Source organism: Chionomys nivalis, chromosome 14 (genome assembly GCF_950005125.1).
Source record: "Chionomys nivalis chromosome 14, mChiNiv1.1, whole genome shotgun sequence".
Lineage (NCBI taxonomy): Eukaryota > Metazoa > Chordata > Mammalia > Rodentia > Cricetidae > Chionomys > Chionomys nivalis.
Window position 1 is genome coordinate 24,262,192 of NC_080099.1, and position 22,418 is coordinate 24,284,609.

Here is a 22,418-nt window from a genome sequence, read left to right on the forward strand (position 1 = left end):
AAGCTCAAGCCAGCCTGCCTCCCTCAGTATCACAAATCCATGTTACACATTTCAAAAGTCCACCCTAACTCTTTTCAACTCCTCCCCTCCTTAAATTCCCTCCGGCTCTTGGGCTTCCCTCCTCAGCCACTCATTCTCCTTATAACCCTGCTAGCTTTGTGCTCCCTCCTCTCCCCCTTGTATAAACTGATGGTATAACCACTCTGTGGCACTGTTAAGGGGAAGGTTTTAATTGTAGAGATGAGAGAACAGTAGAGGCAACTGGAAGAGCCTAGAGCCGAGAGAGAAAGCAGCAGACTGAACAGCAGCAGCAGACTGGATCTGGCCATGAGAGACACAGGAGTAGAGCAGAGAGATGGGTGGGGGAGCATGCATACCATAGCAGGGTTATAAAGTGAATGAGTAACTGCAGGACGGATGGAAGGAGTTTAAGGATAAGGGAGGCGGTGGTAAGAGCTCGGAGGCTAGCATGGACTTTGAAATATTTAACAGGTACTTGTAATACCGAGGGAGCCTGGAGGCCAGCATGTGCTTTGGTATGCTAATGGGCACCACAGATAGCCATTTGTGTTCCCCACCTTTTGAAGTTTGGGGGAATGGAGCTTCCTCTGGACTGAACACTTCTTTTACCCAGGTTCAGTCTGTTTGGCCACGTTCAGTCTGCTTCTTTCTCTCTCTGCTTTGAACTCTTTCAGATTCTTCTGGCTGTTCTCTCTCTCATATCTATAATTTAAACCTCCCCGTTAACATATCATGGAAGTCATGTTGTCAGGTTATATACTGACGTCATAACTTGTTTTGAAAACTACTGATATTGACAGTAGACATGGGACGATGAAAATACAAATCTTTTGGTTTGGTCAAACTATTATGTTTGAAAACAGTTGTCTTGGGGATTGAACTCAAGGCTAAGCACAGGTTAGGGAAGCCCTCTACCGCCGAGCTGCATTCCTAGGCTCAAAGACAAGACACCCGATCAGACTTAGCAATGCAAACGGACCAATCTGCTGTGTTGACTGTAGAGATCAGAGTGGAGGTGAGAAAAACCGGCAGACGATGGTAGCTTGGGAAGGTGGTGACAGTGGCAGGTGGAAAATAGGAAAGACTAGCACTGCATGTACAAGCGGTCTCGCAGGAACGTGTTTAAATATGGCACAGCCTATGACGTGAAAATTAATCCAGCCCTTCGTTCCCGGAGCTCTACATTCCAGAAAAATCACTATTGTTACTGCTCACCGGAGCGAGGTGGGAAGCCTGGAGCAACATTAAGTATCATCCTCAACCTGAAGGAGAGAGAAAGTTGTGAAAGGTGAGGCCGAGCTCGGTTAGAGCTCCGCCCTGTTACCTGACTGTCCCACATCCCTATCCCGAGCCTTTTAGCTTTCTGGTTTCACAACCTCAGCCCCTATTTCCGGCTCCGGTGAGCTTGGCCGGAAGCAGTCCGTCCACCTCAGCGGATCCCCTTCCACCCTCCAGCCCCTAAGCCTCCAATCGGTTCCAACAGAGGACCCGCCAGTTGCGCTTGCGCGGGGGTCGCACGCAATCACGCGCGCCGTCCGCTTCCGGTGCGCCGCGCGGGCCGCCGGGACGGGTCTCCCTGGCGATCCGTGTGTGCTGTCGCCGCTGCCAGCAGCGCGCCGGTGCCGCGTAGACACTCGCGTCCTTGCTGTCTTCCTCGGGCTTCCCGGGGCCTGACCCTCCCCCCCCGGGGCCCTTGGCAGGCGTCGGCCGAGCCTGTGCGCGAACCTGCGGTTCTCCGCTCGCCCTTCATACCCCGCAGCGCAACTCGGAGGGAGAGCGAGAGGGGATTTGGTGACTCCGCGCCGTGTGTCGCCGGGCGGGGCCGCGGGGCCTGGGTTCCTCCAGCCCCCGGGATGCGTGCGCGAGCTCTCGCCTCCACTTTCTTTTTACCGCTGTCACGACTGGAGCCGCCTCTCGCCTACAGCGGGGAGCGCGAGTGCACCGACCGGCACCCCTGTCCAGCCCCGTTGCCGGGTACCCTCGGGAATGTGAGCCGCCAGGCTCACAAACTCCTCCGGGTAAGTCCCGCCCACTAGGCTCACGCCGCTGGGCCGAACTGCCCAGCCACCTGAGTGCGGATCCTGCGGCTGCCTCTCCAGCTTCTGTTGCCTCGTGCTACCCGGTGCACCATTCCCTTTAGTCTGTACCTCAGGGACAGCTCAGAGAGGGAAAGAAGGTAGCCAGTGGCTGAGCTGCCAGAAACCATCACCTGAGGTTCACGGAAGGTTTGGTAGGGTGGATTTCAAGGGCTACAGTTAAGAAAAGTACGGCTTACGTAGCATGCTTAAGGCCTTAGGGATCTGTAAGAGTGCTTTTGGTCTCAGATCTTATATCCTCAAAAGACGCCCCACCCCTGCCCATCTTGTTTTGGTGTTTGAGACAGGGTTTCGGGCATCCCAGGCTGGCTTCAAACTCATCAGTAGGTGAGATTAGCTTTCAACTATTCCAGGTCTTCCTGCTTCCACCTCCTAAGCCCTGGGGCTATAGGCACATACCACACCCTGTTATTTCTGACCTTCATATTTTTCTGCATCTATTTGCTTTGCTTTACCAAGGCCTAGGATCTGAAAACAAACTTGGACCCAGGTGTAGGACACTGTAGTCAAACAGAAACCCAAGATAATCCTTTCATGCCCCAAGGTGTAACTAACTTAGTTAGTTCTGGCCGCTAAAACACGTTGTCCATTCTTCCCACACAGGCGCTCCGCTGGAGTAATACTGCTTTCTTCACAAGGCTGTTAAGGGCCAGGGAGTCGATTATATATAGGGCAAAAAGTTTGACCCCCATATGCCCTTGACGTGAACTGCACCTGCCGTTAACCAATCTGCCGTTTGCTTATAGAGCCACAGTGTGGACTGTCTCATTAGGTTTCACTATGACTGTTAGGCAGTGAGCTTCCCCATTGCTCCCCCCACCCCATTACATTTTTAGGGAAGATTGGAGGAAGAGAAGTGACAAGTATAAAACACCTTAGGAGTATGTTTGTAACCTGCTGTGTACCCTTAAGAGTGGGGCTGTAGAAGTGTCTCAGCAGTTCAGAGAACTGGCTCTTCTAGAGGCCCCAGGTTTATTTCCCAGCACCCACACAGTAGCTCACAACTATCTGTAACCCAAGTCCCAGGGGACCTGATGAAGTCATCTGGACTTTGTGGGCACCAGGCAGACGTGTAGTGCACAGACATTCATGATGCAGGCAAAACTACCCATGCACATAAATAGTAATTTTTTTAAAGTGGGGTGAAATGTGTGTTTGGGGGTAGCAGAGGAGGGGGTTTAGTTTTTACGTCTGTCAGAAGTATTGCTTGGCTGCTAGGAACGTGGCTCGGCAGGCAAAGCTCTTGTACGAGAGTGAGAGCTCGGATCTAGACCCACACGTGTATTGGGTGGGTATGATGGCCTGTCTGTAATAGTAGTCCCGGGAGGCTAGTCATGGCCATCTCTGGTTTTGGGTGAGAGACCCTGCTTCAAAGAAAAGAAAGAGTGATCTGGTAAGATTTTGGACATTAATTTTGGGTCACCACATACTGCATACTTTCACCCACACACAACATGCATGCACACAGCAACCCCCCCCCCCCATTAAAAATAAGAAAAAGACCAAAAGGGGAGGAGGGACTCTTAGCTCCCAGGGTTAGGCACAGTTTATTCATCCTCAGCTCCTAAAAAAACAGCTGACATTTAGGGAATGGAACACACGTTTCTCTGTTCAAGTGGTAAGAATTTCAGCTTGCATCCAAGTCTCCTGGATTCCCCTTTATCTTTATTCTTCTCAGTTATCTTTTGTGAGGTCTAAACTGTGTGTGGGCTTCATGCCACTCCTGTGGGTCCTGTTCGTGTTTACTGCCACTGCTCTATTTCCTGATATCTGTTTGGGAGATTTTCAAGAACTATGCTCCCCGCTCATAAAATTCAGGTGATTCTGGGATCTTTCTCCTTCTAAGGATCGAGAGGTGAAATTGCAATCTAGTGCTTGACCCCAGTGAACTATTCATTCAAATTTTTGGGCCTGTTTTTTTTTCTAGACAAAAGGGCTGTTCATTCTTTGGTTTGTTTGTTTGTTTGTTTGTTTGTTTGTTTTATTTTAGGCAAACACCAGAGAGCTATGTTGGTTTGTCAGATTACTGTTTATTTTTTGGCTTTGGCTTTTGAGGTTTGGTACCATGGTCTGGTCTTTAACTCCTGATCCTCCTGTCTCTGCTTGCCACGTGCTGGGATTACAAGTATGCTCCAACATGTCAGTGAGGTTACTGTTTAGATCTGTGTTGTCCTACACTATAGCCACTAGCCATACAGTTACAGTTCATCATATTGAAAATTAGTTGATTTTTGGCTGCTAGTCCTATTCCAAGTGCCTAATAATGATCTGTGACTAGTGGCTACTATATTGGACAAGGTTAATACAGACCATTTCCATCAGAGTTTATTGAACTGTCCTTGTATAAAAAAATTGCTTGTCAAGTTTGGTGACAGCACAACGTGAAGAAAAAGACCAGGAGCTGAATTTTTTTTGTTTTTTTTTTTTTTAATTACAAACCTATTTTCAATATTTGGGCCTCAAGGCCATGGGCAGGTTGCTAACTATCTCACTACAGATGATAGTCTTTAATAATGAACTCTTTCATTAGTACAGTACTTGGCCATTCTCCAGCAATTATGTGACTTAAATTCTTTTGAGTCTTGCCTTGTAAATCTGTGGGAAGGGGTCTGGTCGGTGAAAGGCTTATTGTGCGTCAGCATAGGAATCTGAGTTAAGAAAGTGCTGGGATCGAGAGCCGACTGGCCTAGACAGTTTGGGAAGGTCCACATGCACACACTTTCACCCACTCCCCTGCATGTCCTGCTGACTAGTTTTCATGTCAGCTCAAGAAAAGCTAGAGTTGTTTTGGAACCTCAATTGAGAAAATATCCCCACCAGGTCTGTGGGCTAGCCTCCATTTTCTTGACTAATGATGGATGTGGGAGGGCCCAGCTCACTGTGGGCAGGACTACCACTGGTGGTCCGGGGTGCTTTAAGAAAACAGACTGAAGCAGTGGTGGCACATGCCTTTAATCCCAGCACTCAAGAGGCAGAGGCAGGTCAATCTCTGAGTTCGAGGCCAGCCTGATCTATAGAGCAAATTCCAAGACAGCCAGAGAAACCTTGTCTCAAAAAAAAGAAGAAAAAGAAAACCTGAAGAAGAAAATAGAGTGAGCAGTCTATGAGGAGAAAGTCAGTAAGCAGTCCTCATCCATGGCCTCTGTCTCAGTTCTTGTCCTGACTTCCATTAGTGATGGACTGTGATACAGAACTAAAAGCTAAAGTAAGCTCTTCCTTCCCAAGTTGCTTTTGGTATTGATGTTATACCAATAATTCCTTAGTTAGGAACCCTAAACCTTATGTGTACCCATAGGAAAACTCCCCAACACATATACACAAGTCTGGGAAGATGAGACCTCTTTTACATTTTTTAAATTGGATTTATTTATTGTATTTATTTTAGTGTTTTGCCTGCATATGTATGTGCGCCACGTGCATGCCTAATGCCTGTGGTGGAGGCCAGTCAGAAGAGAGCATGACATCACTTGGAAGTGAGGTGTAGACGCTTGTGAGCTGCCACACAGATGCCGGGAACCGAATAACTGCTCTTAACCACTAAGCAATCTTCCCAGCCCCTACCCACTTTTTTAACATGCAGGAAAAGAGTAATAGAATCTAAAGTAGTTGGAAGACCTGCCTCAAATCACACAAGCTGGCAGAGTAAATCTCTTCCATATAAAGTTCCTTATTAGACGTTTAGTTGAAACTGTTATTTAAAGTGATAAAACTATAAGGTTAGGGCTAGAATTTCTAACTCTTGGCCAGGTATTCTTTTAAAAAAAAAAAAGTTTGGTTTCTTAAGAAATTTTCATTAAAGACTCTCAAAATCTGTGGTCCCTGATTTGCCTGAAGAACAGACTAACTGAAAGCATTCTATTTCCTGCCTTTTAGAGTCTTACCAAAGGCTAAAGTGGAGCCCTCAAATCTGTAAGAATCAATTACCACATGTGCTTGTTAGGATCTTTTGAACTGGGGAGATATGTAAACCTTTAGACCCTGGCAGAGTTGATTCGCACTGCAGGCTGCAGTTCCTTTTGCCTTGGATACTTAAAGCTTTCTGTTGACCTCCCTCTTCTCTAGCCATGGATGCGCCGTATGATGGTGCTGAGGTAACTGTTGTGATGGAAGAAATCGAGGAAGCTTATTACACTTCCCCGGGGCCACCTAAGAAGAAGAAAAAGTATAAAATACAAGGAGAAAAGGCCAAGAAACCCAGGTTAGCTTTAATATTTTGGTTGTTGATGTTATTTCTCAACAGGTCAGCTTGGAGGGCTGAGTTGAAGAAGATAAAGATTCATTTAGAATGCAGTTGTCAGAGTCTGAGTGGGCATGTTGTGGGGGAGAGAGAGACTGGAGGTGCAGAGGGACAGACTTTGCTTATCTTTCCAGACTGTTAGAGAAACTTGTACCGTGTAATGCTAGAATCTGTGGATTCTTTTTCATGTTATTTTTCGCTCTGTCGTTGTTTAAATATTTAAAACAGGCATTAGTAACATTAAAGTTATAAGTAATGCCAGCGATTTCTACAGATATTATCCACTTTAATTTTCCGCTTCACTTTGAATACTAAGAACTTCTGACTGATGTTACTAGCACTGGACCACTTTTGACAATTACTTGCTTTCCTCTCTCAGCCTTGTTGAGATTTTTGATCAAAGACAGAGGAGTGATGTATGTGTGCAATAAACCTGGGTAGTCAGCCTCTGCTGTAACCTTGGCCTGTGAATGGAATGAGAGGACCCTGCATCTTTGACTACATTTGATTATATGACTGGGGGTGATACAGAGGTTTTTTTTTTCTTGTCTAGAGACAGTGCTTTGAATTGAGAGGTTTGACTTTGCTTTGCTTTGTTAGCCTTTGACTAACACCCCAACTAGCAAGTGCTAGATGAAGTAAGGTCCCTTCTTGCCTCTGCAGGTCTGCTTACCTTCTATACTACTATGACATCTACTTGAAAGTACAGCAGGAGCTCCCCCACCTACCACAGTCCGAGATCAATAAGAAGATAAGTGAGAGCTGGAGGCTCCTCAGTGTGGCCGAGAGGAGTTACTACTTGGAGAAAGCCAAACTAGAGAAAGAAGGTTTGGATCCTGTAAGTATTTTTTCTTAGCGCCCCGCCCCCATTGTTTTAATGGGTAAGGACCTGGGGAGACCAGCTCCTCTGTTCTCATGACTCTTATTAACTTCTTGAGAAGCTTTTAAATTATCTTTCTTGAGTCAGGTTTTGTGTCTGTTTTCATGATGCTCTGCATTCTTTTTAAATACAACAGCACAGAGAGCTGACATTTTCTGAGTTCTTTATAATGAGCCTCTGGTTCCTTTTCTGATCTTTACCGTAACCTGAAGCTCCTTATCCTCATATCTTTTCCTTGATACAGTGGCTTAGATAGGCATTTCTTCTATACTGTGTTTTGTGTTTTCATATTACTAATTGAATGTGGTATAGTTCGTCTGTTGTTTTGCCTGGTATAACAATCAGGAATTAGGTTTGTATGAAAAACAGTTAAGTAAAACTGCTTTGTGTGGTCCATGTGCTTTTGAACTATACAGAGGAGAAATGCAGGGTTAAAGCCAAGGTTGATGGTGACTGGGGCTTTGAGTCCTTGAACTAAAGAACTAGTGAGAATGAATTTAGGTTGATGTCTATCTGCCATTTGTTATCTCTAATTCACAGCGACAGAATACACTTGTTTTGATGGTGCTGGTGGCAGAATCCAGGATTTCATTCATAGTAGATAAACTTCGTGCCAGTGAGCTCTATGCCTCCCCCAACTGGATTTTTGGTTTTTGATTTGTTTTGGCCTTTTTTTTTCTTTTCAGTTTTTCGAGACAGAGTTTCTCTGTAGCTTTGGAGCCTGTCCTGGAACTAGCTCTTATAGGCCAGGCTGGCCTGGAACTCAAAAGGATCTGTCTGCCTCTGCCTCCCGAGTGCTGGGATTAAAGGCGTGCACCATCACCGCCTGGCCCCAACTGGGTTTTTTAACATTGAAATTCCATAGGAACTCTATCATGATTGCAGACCAAAATCTTTTAACCTAAACTTTTATTTATTTATTTTTTAAACTTAGACATCACCGCCTGGCCCCAACTGGGTTTTTTAACATTGAAATTCCATAGGAACTCTATCATGATTGCAGACCAAAATCTTTTAACCTAAACTTTTATTTATTTATTTTTTAAACTTAGACAATTGTTTCCTATTTCTTCTTTCAAATGTAAAGAACAAAGGTATCAACAGTTATGCTGTAGTAGAACTGGACTTTTTCTTAACTGAGTCTGTCTGTCACTGCCAGTCAGATTATTTTGTCCTTACTGTCTAGATATTCCTCTTCCTCCTCCAGTAGCTTTGTGTTAATCTACTGTCTAGAAGATGCTAGTATATATTTCTGCTGCTAGATGATTTGTTTATAACAAGTCTAGGAAATAACCCCAGCAAAGGTAAGACTGAGACGGTAAAATATAAGAAAAGAATACCTATTCCTTATGGCTTCCATATTCTAAAATATGCAGTCTTAGGAGTTGGGAATTGAACTCAGTGGCAGACCATATGCTTAGCATAATTGCCCCGGGTTCCATCCTTAGAGCCAGCCTCTTTCAAAACAGTAAATAAAGGCAGCAAAACTTTTTTGTCTAATAATCTCAACTAACTCTGGAATGATTTTTTTGTTAAGACTGAATTTTTTACATCATCTGTGGTGATTTTTTTCCCAGCTTATTTGTGTGCTTGTTTATATTTACTCATTTCCACCACTATCATCAGTAAATAATTTTGGAAGAATCACTTAAATTTTTGAACTGATAAGTTTTCTCATCCGCAAAATGGAACTCGTAGGCAGTAATAATATTTAAAATGTATAATGTAGGGCTGGAGTGATAGCTCAGTGGTCAAGAGCACGTGCTGTGCTTACAGAAGACCTGTGTTTGGGTCCCAGCACCCAGTGGTGGCTCACAGCATCTGTAACTTCAGTTCCAGGTGGATTAATTCTCCTACCCTTTTTTTTCTTTAAACTCTCTGAGGACGCTAGGCACACATGTATGTGTAGACATCTAGGCAAAACACTCATAAAACTAAATAGATAAAGTTAAAATCACTTATCTGAGTTCTTGGCAGATTTTGATCTAATCCATAAGTGTTACTCTTCAGTAGATTAAAAAAATCCAGTACTAGGGGTGGAGAGATGGTGCAGCAGTTAAGAACACCTGGCTGTTTCTGTGCAGGATCTTGGTCTGCCCACACGGCAACTTACAACCATCTGTAGCTCCATTCCAGGGGAGCAGATGCCCTTTTCTGACCTTGGACACCAAGCATACATGTGGTGCACATACATACATGCCTGAAAAACACTCATACATGTAAAATAACTAAATATAAAACATTTTTTTTTTAAGATCCAGTCAGGCTGTGGCACACATCTTTAATCCCAGCACCCAGGAGGCAGAGGCAGGTGAATCTCTTGAATATGAGGCCAACCTGATCTACAGAGTGAGTTCCAGGATAGCCAGGGCTACATAGAGAAACCCTGTCTCGAAAAACAAAATAAAGAACCTAACAACAAAAATCCAGTACCATGTAAGAAGAAAAGGTACAGGTTAATGAGCACTGGGATGCACTGAGGCTTGGCAAAGTTTCTGTGCTGACCTATCCTCTATTGCCTGGCGTGCAGACGGGACTTTGCATCTTGAGAGACTGATGGCCTTTCCTGCTCAGTGCAGGACTTGTGATTTTTGCATTAGTCTTTCAAGTCTGTATAGTTTTGTCATGTAGTCCTGTTCTGTCTCTTTTAGTCCAGACAATTCTGTGTTTGCCACCACTTAATCTTGTTGCCCTAATGTGTCTTCTTCTGAGGGTGTTTTGAAAATGCCATTTTCCTTTACCTCTGCAGTTCCATAAAGGACCCAGTTCTGTCTACCTTCACATTTCGTCTGAGTGCTTCTTTAACTCTTACCTTTGAGTGCTGCCTTTGAGCCTTAAGTAGTCCCATCGACCCTCCCTTTTGAGATCTCCAAAGATGTTCTTATAATTGATTTTAGTGTGCCTTTAAAAGGTATTTTGAAGTTTTTTCCCCCATTAAACTTGGGTTTTTATTTAACCATTCACTTTGTTCTGTTTCTCTTACTGGATGACTTTTAGTTTAAGTTAAAAAAAAAATCAAACATTAATTTCCCTTTTGAGAATGGATTTGCTATGTGGGGCTGTTTCTAGGAACTGGTCTTGACCTTTTAAAAGAAAAATAAAAAGCAGAGTTCAGGTTTTTACTTCTTACTAATTTTATGTCTATAGTATTTTTCTCTAAAATAATACTATTTCAACAAATTTCTGAGTTTTAAGATGTTAGGTCTCCTCCCTGCACCTCGTTAACATATTCAGGGCCTTATAGTCCTCATCATACATAATTCATTTCTCTCACAAAGCTTTCTTAGCTTTGTGGCCTGCTCATCCTTGTAAGTTTGTAAGAATTACTGAGGTCAGAATCCTGATGTGTCATCTTGAGTTCCATTTCGATCTTCTGTATCGTTGCTTTTCATACTTATTTAAACCATCTGCTACTCTAGTAATACTTGTTTTGGTATTTTTTTTTTCCTTAAAAGGAAAACCACTAAAAAGCAAACAGGTAGTTGCCGAGGCTTCAAGAAGGAAAAGAATTTGCTCAAGACTGTGTAGACTCGGTGTTTATGCTCTCAGTTTTGGAAGCCGAGATCTGTGCCCTACCCAAAGTTCAGTGCCATAGATGTAGCGTATTTTCTCAGGATGTGCAAGCCCCTCAATTCAATCCCTAGAACTTTGAAAAGACCTAACAGCAGAGTCTAATGCATTCTACAGTTTCTTGAGCAAGTGAGGTACGTTCATCCCAATGACGATGCGATGACACTGCTGTTGACAGCAGCTGATCTTTTCTGAGTTAGGGCTAATATAAACGACTTGAGCTTCTCATCCATTCATCTCTGGTTATTTCTCTCATTCTCAGAACTCTAAGCTCTCTGCACTGACCGCTGTGGTTCCGGACATCCCAGGTTTCCGAAAGATCCTTCCCCGATCGGATTACATCATCATTCCCAAGAGCACCCTGCAGGAAGACAGGACCTGCCCTCAGCTAGAGCTGTGTGTGGCTCAGAACCAGATGTCCCCTAAAGGATCTGCTCTCGTGTCTCATGCTTCCCCGGATATAGTAACCAGCCATGCAGGCATGGCCGAGCAGTGCCTCGCTGTGGAGGCCCTGGCTGAGGAGGTGGGAGCCCTCTCCCAGCCAGGTGCTGTGCAGGAGATTGCCACCTCAGAGATCCTCAACCAGGATATGCTCTTGGAGGAGGCATCCTTGGAGGTAGGAGAGAGCCACCCACCTTACCAAACAAGCCTGGTAATTGAAGAGACCTTAGTAAATGGCTCACCAGATGTCCCCACTGGAAGCCTGACTGTGCCACACTCCCAGGTTGGAGAGAGCTTGTCAGTGGTAACAGTCATGAGGGTAAGTGGCTTTACACAAATGTCTTTTGCTTGCTGGCATTCTTATAATGGAGGGTATAGGTGTAATAACTCAATGTTTCTAGGCCTTGGACTTGCTCCAGAGTTCTCAGCTCCGCAGGCATCTTACCACCTCTCAGTCTAGCCCAATGAGAGTTTTCCTCCCATAAGATAAGATTAGCAAGAGAGCTGGAAATGGATTGAAGCTGTCTGTGAGTCAAAGCCAAGAACTTCATGCTGTTAGTGCCAGTCAGGATTTTGTGCCCTGAAGTCTCTTTAAAAAAACAAAAAACCGCAATGGCATCTTGAAGTATATGTGAGAATTACTGGAGGAAACTTTGGATTTAGATGGGAATAGGAAGAAAAATTCTCTTTAAGGACAAGGTTATGGAACTAAGACCTGAGAAAGTCAGACAACTCTGGGGCTAGTGAGATGGCTCAGTGGATAAAGGTGCTTATTGCCCCAATTTTTAGTTAAAAAGGAAAAAAAAAAAAGTCCCTAAACCAAGGGATTCTTGGTTGAGATGAAAGCAAAAATCTCATTGATTCTGGGAAAACTGCCACAGTGTCGTAGTTATAGTGTCCCTCTTCTTCCCTGGATAGGATAGCATCCTAGGGGAGTGGCAGTCCCCTTCAGGATAAGGGGGCAGTGTTATAGCTTACATGATGACTTGGGTACAGAAGAACAGGTGGCCTAAAGAGCTCTATCCTACATCTATTATATCTTTTATTTGTTGTGCGGTGCTATTTTATGATTGTAAATCGTTGCCACTGATCTGATGGAGGCAGTAAAGAACGATTTTGAGCTGCCTTGTGGGTTCTGGGAACAAATCCAGGTCCACTGGAAGAGCAGCCAGCTCTTTACCACCGAGCCATGGTTCCAGTACCACTTATAGAATATGTTAATAGGGTCAGAAGAATTGGATTTTTTTACTAAGTGCTTATGAGATCTTGGGGGTCCCTAAGCCATCACTGCTCTAGTTTTCTCACCTGTGAAATGATCATAGCACATCTGTGCTAGTAATTTTTCTTCGTTTCTGTGTTATTTTATTTTGCGATAACGGTGCTTGTTTATTTTGCTGAGCATGCTGGATGAGCACATTGTCGGCACTTTGTGCTTGATGCAGCCTTCCAGTACTGTGGATGCCCTTGGGTGTTCTGCACACTGTTTAACTGTCCTTTCCATTATGCACAGGATTCCAGTGAGAATAGCTCCTCTGCTCCAACCGCTCAGTTCATCATGCTGCCTCTGCCTGCCTACTCGGTTGTGGAGAACCCTTCCTCCATCAAACTGGTTAGTATTGGGGAATCAGGGCTCTATAAGCATTCTCTCCTATTAAAAATAGTTTTCCAGGGTCTTAAAGCCTTAGAACATGGGAGCCAGCAGTTTGGAGTTCCCCGGGCCACATGTTGATGGTCAGGAGCCCTGTAGGTCCAGCTCCCCAGTACCTGTGAACTCCCCCAAGTATATAGACTTCTTGAAACACCCTGAGGGTAGGTTTCAGAACTGTGGAACCACTGATCTTGTTAAGCGTTATCACCACACAGATGCTAAAACAGCCCAGAGAAAGAGGAGTTGAAATCCTCAAGGACGTAAACCAGGGCTCTGGCTTCTTGACTCAGTTGATGTTTTCCCATCACACGCCACAGCTTCTGGGCTGAGATGTATCCCTAAATATTTCATGATTTTGATGCTATTATAAATGGTATTCTGAAATACTTAGTCCCTGGCTGTATGTAGTAAAAAGGGGGACTTTTTAGAAATTAATTTTGTTTTGTTTTGAGACAAGGTCTCACTGTGTAACCCCAGTTGTCATGGAATTCACTTTGTAGACCAGGCCTCCACCTGTCTCTACCTCCCAAGTGCTGGGGTTAAAGACATGTGCTGCCACACCTGGCTGAAGTGGTAGATTTCATTGTTGATTTAGTAGAATGTTGCATTCATATCAGATTAGGTCAGGATAATTGATAAGATTGTTCAACTCCTTTGTATCCATGCTGATCTTTGACCTGTCTGTCCTGTCAGCTATTGGGAGAGGGCATTCATCTGTCACTGTGGATGTTCTGTTTCTTCTTAAAGCCCGATTAGTTTTTATTCCATACATTTGGACTTTATTTACATAAACATTAGGATTGTTATATCATCTGCATAAATTGCCACTTCATTATTATGAAATGACCTTGAGTAATGTTATTTGCTCTGAAGCCTACTGTGTTGTTCTTTAGTTTTGGTTTTATTAGTTACTATCAGCAACTAGTTTGTTTCCATGCTTTTTTATCCATTTTGTAACTTCATATTTAAGGTTTTGTTCTGTTTTATAGGCAGCATGTAGTTAGATGTAAAACAAAGACAGTCTGATGAAAAGTATTTATATTTGATATGGTTAGGTTTGTTTTTGGTTTGGGGTGGGAATTTTTTTTTTTTTTTTTTTTTTTTTTGCCTCAGTCATGGTGGGAAGGCATGAAAGCAGAGTGTGAGGCTACTGATCATACCACATCTCTAGTCAGAAAGCAGACAGCTGAATGACGGTACTCAGGTCAATCTCTTCTTTTTCCCTTTGTATTCAGCAGGACTCCAGTCCTTGGGATGGTACTGCCCACATTTAAGTTGGGTCTTCCCCTAGTTAAATCTCTCCAGAAATGTTCCCACCGACGTGCCCAAAGGTGTCTCTTATTTGATTATGAATTTAGCCAAGTTGACATGAAAAGTCTACCCCTTGCTATTGTGACACCGAGACACAGTCACTGTTTTTTTGTTTTGTTTTTGTTTTTCAAGACAGAGTTTCTCCTTGTAACTCTGACTGTCCTGGAACTCATTCTGTAGACTAGGCTGGCTTCCAACTCAGAGATCCATCTGCCTCTGCTTCCCGAGTGCTGAGAGTAAAGGCATGTACAACCACCTGGCTCACAACCACTTAAAAAATTTTTGTTTCTGTTGTTATTTTTGAGACAGAATATCTCTATGTAGACCTGGCTGACCTCTTAATTCAGAGAGATCCCCCTGCCTCTGCCTTCCCAAGTGCTGGGATTAAAGTTGTGTGCTACTCTGCTGGACCCACAATCACCTTTAAATCATAACATTCTACCCCAGCCCTCAAAAGGTTTATGGCCATCTGATAATGCAGAATGCATTTAGTTTATCTCCCAGGAGTCCCAAAGTCTTACCCATTCTAACACGGAGTCCAGAGTCTGTTCCAAGAGCTCAGGGCAGTCTCTTAACTGTGGGCCCTTGCAAAACCAAAGGTATTTCCAGCATATAATGGCACAGAATAAAGTGGCAGGAGGAGCGGCAGGGTAGCAAGGACAGGCTGAATGAAAACGAAGCAGGATAAACACTGCACCCTGTAGCTCCAGGTCCAGCAGATAGGGTTTGTCTTGGCATCATCATGGCTCCAGCAGGCTTAGGCAGACCTACTCTCCAGCTCTACTGCCTGCAGAGCATGTGGCCTTTCTAGTCTGTGCCAGAAGTCTTAGCAGACATCCCATAATCCTAGCATCCCCAACATTCTGAGGTCTCCATTGCATCTTTACCATCACACAGGAGTTTCTGGGCCTCCTTGTGGGGACTCTGGTCTTGCTACATGTTACCTGGCCACAGAGGCGTTCTGGATCCTAGGTGCAGGCCTCTATGACCCCATAAATCTTTGATTTTGCATGTCTACAAAACCATGTAGAAAGTGTTGGTACATTGTCTTGCTCAATCAAGATGTAGTCCTGCCTACACATGCGAAAACTTTAGTGGCCTCCATGTGCCTTGGCAGCTGGACCTGGGAAGACTTCTCCAGGTGATTGTTTTTGAGTAGAGAACTCTTTCAGCCTATCTCCCACTCCAGACTGTCTCCTGAATTTGCATTTTCAAAAGTTGGAGCCTTTGAGGTAGGGTCTTGCCTTCAGGCCACCTTGCCTGTGTCTGAGTTTAGAGCTAAAGGTTTCTCGTTAAGAGTTACAGCAACTTTCTCTATCCCTATCTTGCTCATTTCCTCTCCATTTGTATATTTGTGTCTTTGTTCCCCCTCACTGTAGATCTGAATCAGAGCTGTGGGCAGTAGCTATCCTGCAGCCTGAATGCTGTGGTGTCCTGAGATTTCCTCTGCTAAAGAAATGGTCCATTACGTTTAATTCAGCCTTACTCAAGTTACCAGAACCCAGGAAGACTGCAGATATATTTCTGACTATAATAGAATGGACTCTAGCCCAGTTCTCAATAGCCCTTGGTCTTCTCTGAAGCCTGATAAATCAGGCCATTACTGCCTGCATTTCTGTTGGCATACTGTTCTGAACTTCCACCAGAATTGCTTAGTGGGCTTTGCTTACAAGATTCTAGAACTTTTGTTGCCCATAGGTCTAAACTTCTTGATTTCTTGCATAAACCAGGCCTAAAGGCCTCTAAACCACATGGCCATATAGTCTAGAAATATTTAGCTCCATCCCTGGTACCAAAATACATATTAGGGTTCTCTAGAGCAATGAAGTCAATAGGTGTATATATATTATAAAGGGGGGCCTTACATGGTAGGGACAGGTATGTGCCATTGTTTCCAGCTAAGTAGTGTATCCTTGGATGAGAAAGTTGCTGCAGTGTGTGTATGTATGCACATATACATGTGTGTGCATGGAAATTAAAGGTTGATGTCACATGTCTTCCTGTTTCTTTGCACCTTGCTTGCTGAGACTGAGATCTCTCTGATCCTGGAGCTCACTGATTTGCTAGACTCAGTGTCAGGCTAACCTTTGTCCTCTTCCAGCTCTGGGACTCTAGGAACACACCTTTCTGCACTGGTGCTGGAATCTAAACTCAGATCCTAATGTTTGTGTAGCAGCATCTTAAAATAGGACCTTCACTGCAGCTTGATTGACGGAGACATTGGCTATTTTTCTGGAAACCTTATCTTCTTGGAAGTGACTGTTCTGTCAAGAGCCAGGCTCTTCTAGAAAAGTGTTTCATGTCACTTTTCTGTGTTTTAAGGCTGAAATAACTTTAAGCATCAGCATTTTTGTTTAGTGTTACTGTTCCTTCAGACTGCTGTTGAGGAGTGTTTCCAAGTTCACAATAACTATTTCTAGGACTGCCTTCCTTACATTTGTATTCTGCTTTCTGTAGGTATTTGACATGCAGAGTATTTATTAGTATTGGATTAGTCTGGGAAAAGATGAGAGAGGTTTTGTCCTGATTATAATAATCTCAGAACTGTAAAATTCTTTACAGTTTACTATGCATGTTTCCCCATTCTTGACATTTGCCCCTTGGCATACCTCTGTGACCAGAAGAAGATGTGATTTTTCCAGAGGAGAAAACCCAAGTGACTTTACCTAGGTCATTCAGTGTGTCGATGGCAAAGTTGGAACCTAAAGCTTGGTGTCTTTCCTAACTTTCCTAAGTGCTACTCCACTTGGCATTTATTCTTGACATGGTACCACAATAATGGGCAGCTTTTCCTTATGCCTCCTGGTAGAGGTGACTAGTGGCAGTTTAGTATTTTAGATTGCTTTTGGCTGGGCTAAAGAAATTATGGATTAGCAGTTTAATAAACATTTCACCATATAGACTAAGCTGGCCTTAAATTCAGATCTGCCTACCAAGTGCTGGGATTATAGGTTTAAAAGGTGTACGGCACTACACCCAACTAAAAATCTTGATGCTTTTGTTGTTTTTGTGTGTTTGTGTGTGTTCCCTGTGTATATGTCTGTGTGCCACATCTGCACCTGGTGCCCAAGGAGGACAGAAGAGGGTGTCAGATCCTCTGTAACTTAAGTTATAGACAGTTGTAATCTCACCATGTGGGTGCTGGGAGTCAGACCTGGGTCCTTGGTAGAGCAGCCAGTGCTTTTAACACTGAACCATCACTCCAACTCCACTATATGATTTGAGGCAAAACATTTCAACATTGTTAGCCACAATAGCAAACATTGCTAAGGGGATAGAATGAGATTCTGATACAGTGTTGAGCACTATGTGCTACCATGTTCATTAACAGCCATCACCTGTGTAGCCCTGGGGAGTTTGTACCAAAGGACCTTTCTGACAGATCTTCTGTGGTGTCGTGAATGTTTAAGCTGTTGTCCTCTGCATATTGTGGTTATAGTAGTCAGTGGTCTTGGACTGGATTCTTGGTCTTAACTCTTATTTGTTTGTTTGTTTGTTTGTTTATAGACTACTACATATACCCGTCGGGGCCATGGGGCATGCACGAGCCCAGGTTGTTCCTTTACCTATGTCACTAGGCACAAGCCACCTAAGTGCCCAACTTGTGGTAACTTCCTGGGAGGGAAGTGGATACCAAAGGTAAGGTTCATTCAGTGTTTCTGTTTGTTTTTAAGTTAACCCTGACTTGTTTTCAATCTTTGTAAAGTGTGTGTAATGTTCTTGGGTGTGTGTGCCTGTTAGTTTGAGTCAGTTCAAGTGCATGCATGCTGTGTCACTCATGGAGGTCAGAAAACACCGTGGGTGTTGATCCTTGCTTTTCACTTTAAGACAGGATCTCTTTTGTTGTTCACTTCTGATATGCCAGCATAAAATGTTCCTCAAGCTTCTAGGATTTCCACCCTTCATCTATCTATCCATAGGAACCCTAGGATTGTAGATGCAAGTCACTAAACCTGGTTTATGTGGTGCTGGGCTGACAAACTCAGGTCCTCACACTTGTGCTCAAGTGCCCGGCCACCTTTTTCATTTTTAGTATTGCAGATAGATCATTTTGCTTATTAATAGTTTAATAGCAGCTATTGAAAATGAAAGTCCTTAAGCTGATATTCAGAGTCCATTCTGAGTATGCTTACTCTCTCCCTGCACCTCACACCCTCCACTACCCTTCTTTTCTTTCTTCTTCTTCCTTTTCTTCCTCCTTCTCCCTTTCATTTTTTTGAGACAGAGTTTGGCCTCAAACTAGTGAACATCTAAGCTTTGTACCTCTGCCTCAGGTACTGAGGTTACAAGTGTTCACCATCATGCTCAGTTTCCATGGTGCTGGGGATTAAGCTCAGGGCCTCTCATACGCCAGGCAAGCACTCTGACAACTGAGTTATAGCCTCGGCACCTACTATTCCACATTTTCTGTAGTCAAATTCTGACTTTACAGTGTACACCCTTCCCACCATCCCTTCTTCCTCCTATCTCTCTGTCTGTTTCTGTAGCCAAACCTCTTGGGTTTTGTATGCTTAAAATGAATGCAAAATGATGAGATTGCTCATTGTAAATGTTAGTCTTGCGTGAAGCACCATGGCTTCCTGAGGGAAGAACAAGTGGCTGTCTCTGTAGGCCCTTAATGCATTTATTCAACAGTTATCACCCTTTAAAAAAAAGTACTATTATTTTTTTAATTTTCTCAGCATGAGTGTTTTGCCTGCATGTATGTAAGTATACTACATATATGCAGTGCTACAGGAGACCAGAAGAGGGAACTGGAGTTGTGAACCATTCCAGGGTGCTAGGAATCAAACCCTGGTCTTCTGGAAGCGGAGCCAGTGCTCTTAACTGCCAAGACATCTCTCTAGCACACTTTTATTTTCTTTAAATTATGTGCATATGTATGTGTGTGTGGAGGGGGGTATGTGCCCTTAGAGGTCATAGTAGGGTTTCTGATCCTCTGGAGCTGGACTTCCGGGCATCTGCATGATCAGTGAGCATCATAGTTCAGTACTGTGTTGGGTAACTTACTGTTCAGTTGGCACTGACTGCGTAAAACAGTCCCTTCAACAGCATGTTTCTAGTAGCCTAAAACTTCCCTCTAGGCCCCACCTGGTAGGGTTCACCACCTCCTAATAGTGGCCTCCCTTGGACCTTTGGGAGACGCCTGAGATGGAAATACTAGCAAAAATATAGTTCTAGAGTTTACTCCTAGAGGTCAAACTTCTGTTTTCCAAGCTTTTAGCTATGTAACTGTCTTAAGGTTTTTATTACTATGAAGAGATACCAATACTGTGAAAACTCTTATAAAGAAAACATTTAATTGAGTGGACTTGCTTACAGTTTCAGAGGTTCAGTCATGGCGTGGAGCTTGGCTGCATACAGGCATACAAAGTGATAGAGCTGAGAGTCCTATATCTAAGAGTTTGAGGCCAAACTGGTATATGGATCTATATAGCAAGTTTTAGGCTGGCTCAGGGTACATAGTGAGACTTCTAACATAATTAATGTGTGTGGATTAATTTGAGTTTTAGAAATGTGTAAGTCATTCATATATGACTTACCTGAAAGATTCTGGGGCTAAAGGTTTTCTCCAAGAGAGTGGAAACAGTGTGAACCTGAGCACATTAGGATGAACTGAGTTTCATAGAAGGGCTACCAAGGAAACAACCTAAGACTACAAGATAACAGCTTCTTTCTAGATGGGAGAAGTGGACGTGGAACAGTCAGCCAATATGTGATGAAAAAGGGACATGTCAAGAAAGTTTAGATTAGTTCCCGAGGTGTCAACACTCTAGTGGACAGAAGCCATAAAGTCAATTTTATCCTGACTCTTCACTGACCTGACTCAGTGTCCTTACTTATTACTCATGCGTTCTTAAGGGAATCAAATTAGAGAATATTTTGAATGTCATTATCATCTGCAATATGCCATTATGTGTATAAGGTCTTCTTGTTCTTTCTAGGAAAAGGCAGGCAAAGTCAAACTGGAACTGGCTCCCGGTGTCTCCTCCAAAGGCTCAGTGATCAAACGAGGTCAGCAGCCTGTCACCACTGAGCAAAAGCCCTCTCCGGAAAATGCCTCAAAACTGACTCTGGAAAACTCAGAGGCTGTAAGCCAGCTCTTAACTGTAGCTCCTCCAAGAGAAGTAGGCGAGGAGAATGAGTGGGAGGAAGTGATTATCTCCGATGATCATCTTTTTGTCAAGGAGGTTCCCAGGAATCATGGTACAGCGGTAACTAAGACATCAACTGTCAAGAGTGGTATGCAGGCTGATGTCACGCTGGGGACAACTGAGAATGACAGTCTTGGACCAGACATACCACCATCAGCAGAGGGGACCAGCACCTCCACTTTACTTCCAGCTCAGAAAAAGTCTCCAGGGTATGCCAGTGTAATTATATATTATTGGGACTGTGTTTAGAACAGCAGCTAAGCAAGGGCCCCATGTTTGCTCTGTGAATGTCATTACAGCAGTCCCAAGAGAGGCAGCAGAGCCCGAGAGACACGGTGTGATTTACCTTTCCCTCACGCTCTGCCATCCATACGTTGCTATTATACTCCTTGCACATCTTTTCTTGTCAGTCTTCCTAAAGCAGTGGTACAGGATGTGGTCAGAGATTAAAAAGCAAAAGCAAAAAAAACCACCATGTGGTACCAATCCAGAATACAGGATATGAAAGAGGACTTACTTTGGGATCCTTTGGTAGGATTCCGTGGCTAGTGGTCAGACTCAGTGAGTCCTGGCCATCTCTGGCTTCTGTTTGATCTTTGACATAGTCACCTGATGTCTCTTGATTAGTTCTGAAAAACCTTGAGTTGGATATTAAAAAAAAAATAAATGAAAAACAGTATCTCATAGACTAGGAAAGATTGCTTTTAAAGCATTCAGACTGTTATCTTCCAAATAGAAAGTCAGTAAGTTTGGGCTTTTTCTCTCCCCTCCTTTCTTAGAGGCTTAAGTGGCTTCTAAATGTAGCGCCCCAGAATCTGTCGTGTTCTGTAACTAAAGACTCCTTGCTCATCTCAGTAGTTCTCAGCTGGGAAGAGCTTTTCCCACCAGAGATGTTTTGGCAGTGTTGGGAGGTATTTTGATTGTCACAGCTGGGGATAGCCTGGGTAGGCACAGCAGGTTTGCTGCTAGTGCCTAAGTGGGGAAGAACTACTAAACATCTTGGCATACACAGGACAGCCTCCTCCCCTGGGGAATCGGCCTCTGCAGAGTATCGTAGTTCCACATGTGGTTTCTTTTTTTAAAAGAAATAATTTATTTATTTTTAGCTTATGTGCATTGCTGTGCATGTATATCGGTATGAGGGTGTCCAGTCTTGGAGCTGCCATATGGGCACTGGGAATTGAACTCGGAACTCTAGGGAAAAAAAGCCAGTTCTCTTAAATGCTGAGCCATTTCTTCAGCTCCCCACATATGGTTTCTATTGGGATTTATAATGGTTTTTTTTTTTTGATTGAATGACTAGAAAATTTTTTCACATAGCTCATATTTTAAAAGTATAAGAAATATTTTTTAAAATCTTCTCTCTGTCCCATTATGTAGTCATTATTTCCCAGGGATAGTCAATATTTCCAATTCTCTACTGTGTAGAGTTAATTTTAAACAAGCACGTTTATGTATGCATGTATTTCCTACTTGCTTTTTTAAAGGATTTATTTTTATTGTGTGTGTGCCGGTATTTGCCTGCATGTATGTCTGTGAACCATGTGTTCTGCCTGGTGTCTGCGGACACCAGAAGAGGGCATCAGGTCTTTGAAACTGGTGTTACTGATAGTTGTTAGCCACCATGTGGGTGCAGGGATAGAACCTGGGTCCTTTTCAAGAGCAGCAAATGCTAGCTACTGGATCTCTTCAGCTCCTATACTAGCATAGTTGGTGTACTTCTAAATCCATCCCTCTTTTCCCTTAAGCAAGTCTACTTTGGAGATAGTTTAGTATACTAAAGCATGAAGCTGTGGCCTTTGGACTGGTATTTGGGACATGCATGGGACACGCATCTCTTTAGGAGCTGACTATCGGGCTTTCCATGATTCAGCCCTTGTGCTTAACACTGGCACTGCAGAAATTAAGAACAGGTGATGAGGTGTATTAGCCAAGATGTCTTTGCTGCCCTCATGTGGGAGCTTGATAGACTTCAAGTAGTACTGTCCTAACTAGAAGCAAATTATACGTTATAACTATAATGCCTTTTGCTATTACATACTGTAGATACTTCTCTATA

General features: G+C 43.5%; 1 protein-coding gene across 1 annotated transcript in view; it reads left to right on the forward strand.

The window, feature by feature from the left end:
• The first annotated feature begins 1,559 nt into the window (after nt 1–1,559).
• Nucleotides 1,560–22,418, forward strand: part of Hmgxb3 (HMG-box containing 3) — a 49,233-nt gene continuing 28,374 nt past the window's right edge. Inside the window, exons 1-7 of the mRNA XM_057788301.1 lie at nt 1,560–2,039; nt 6,180–6,315; nt 7,018–7,192; nt 11,067–11,564; nt 12,756–12,854; nt 17,712–17,843; nt 20,150–20,568. Coding sequence (XP_057644284.1) covers nt 6,182–6,315; nt 7,018–7,192; nt 11,067–11,564; nt 12,756–12,854; nt 17,712–17,843; nt 20,150–20,568 — 1,457 coding nt within the window. The 5' untranslated portion in view covers nt 1,560–2,039; nt 6,180–6,181. The remainder of the gene's footprint in view (nt 2,040–6,179; nt 6,316–7,017; nt 7,193–11,066; nt 11,565–12,755; nt 12,855–17,711; nt 17,844–20,149; nt 20,569–22,418) is intronic.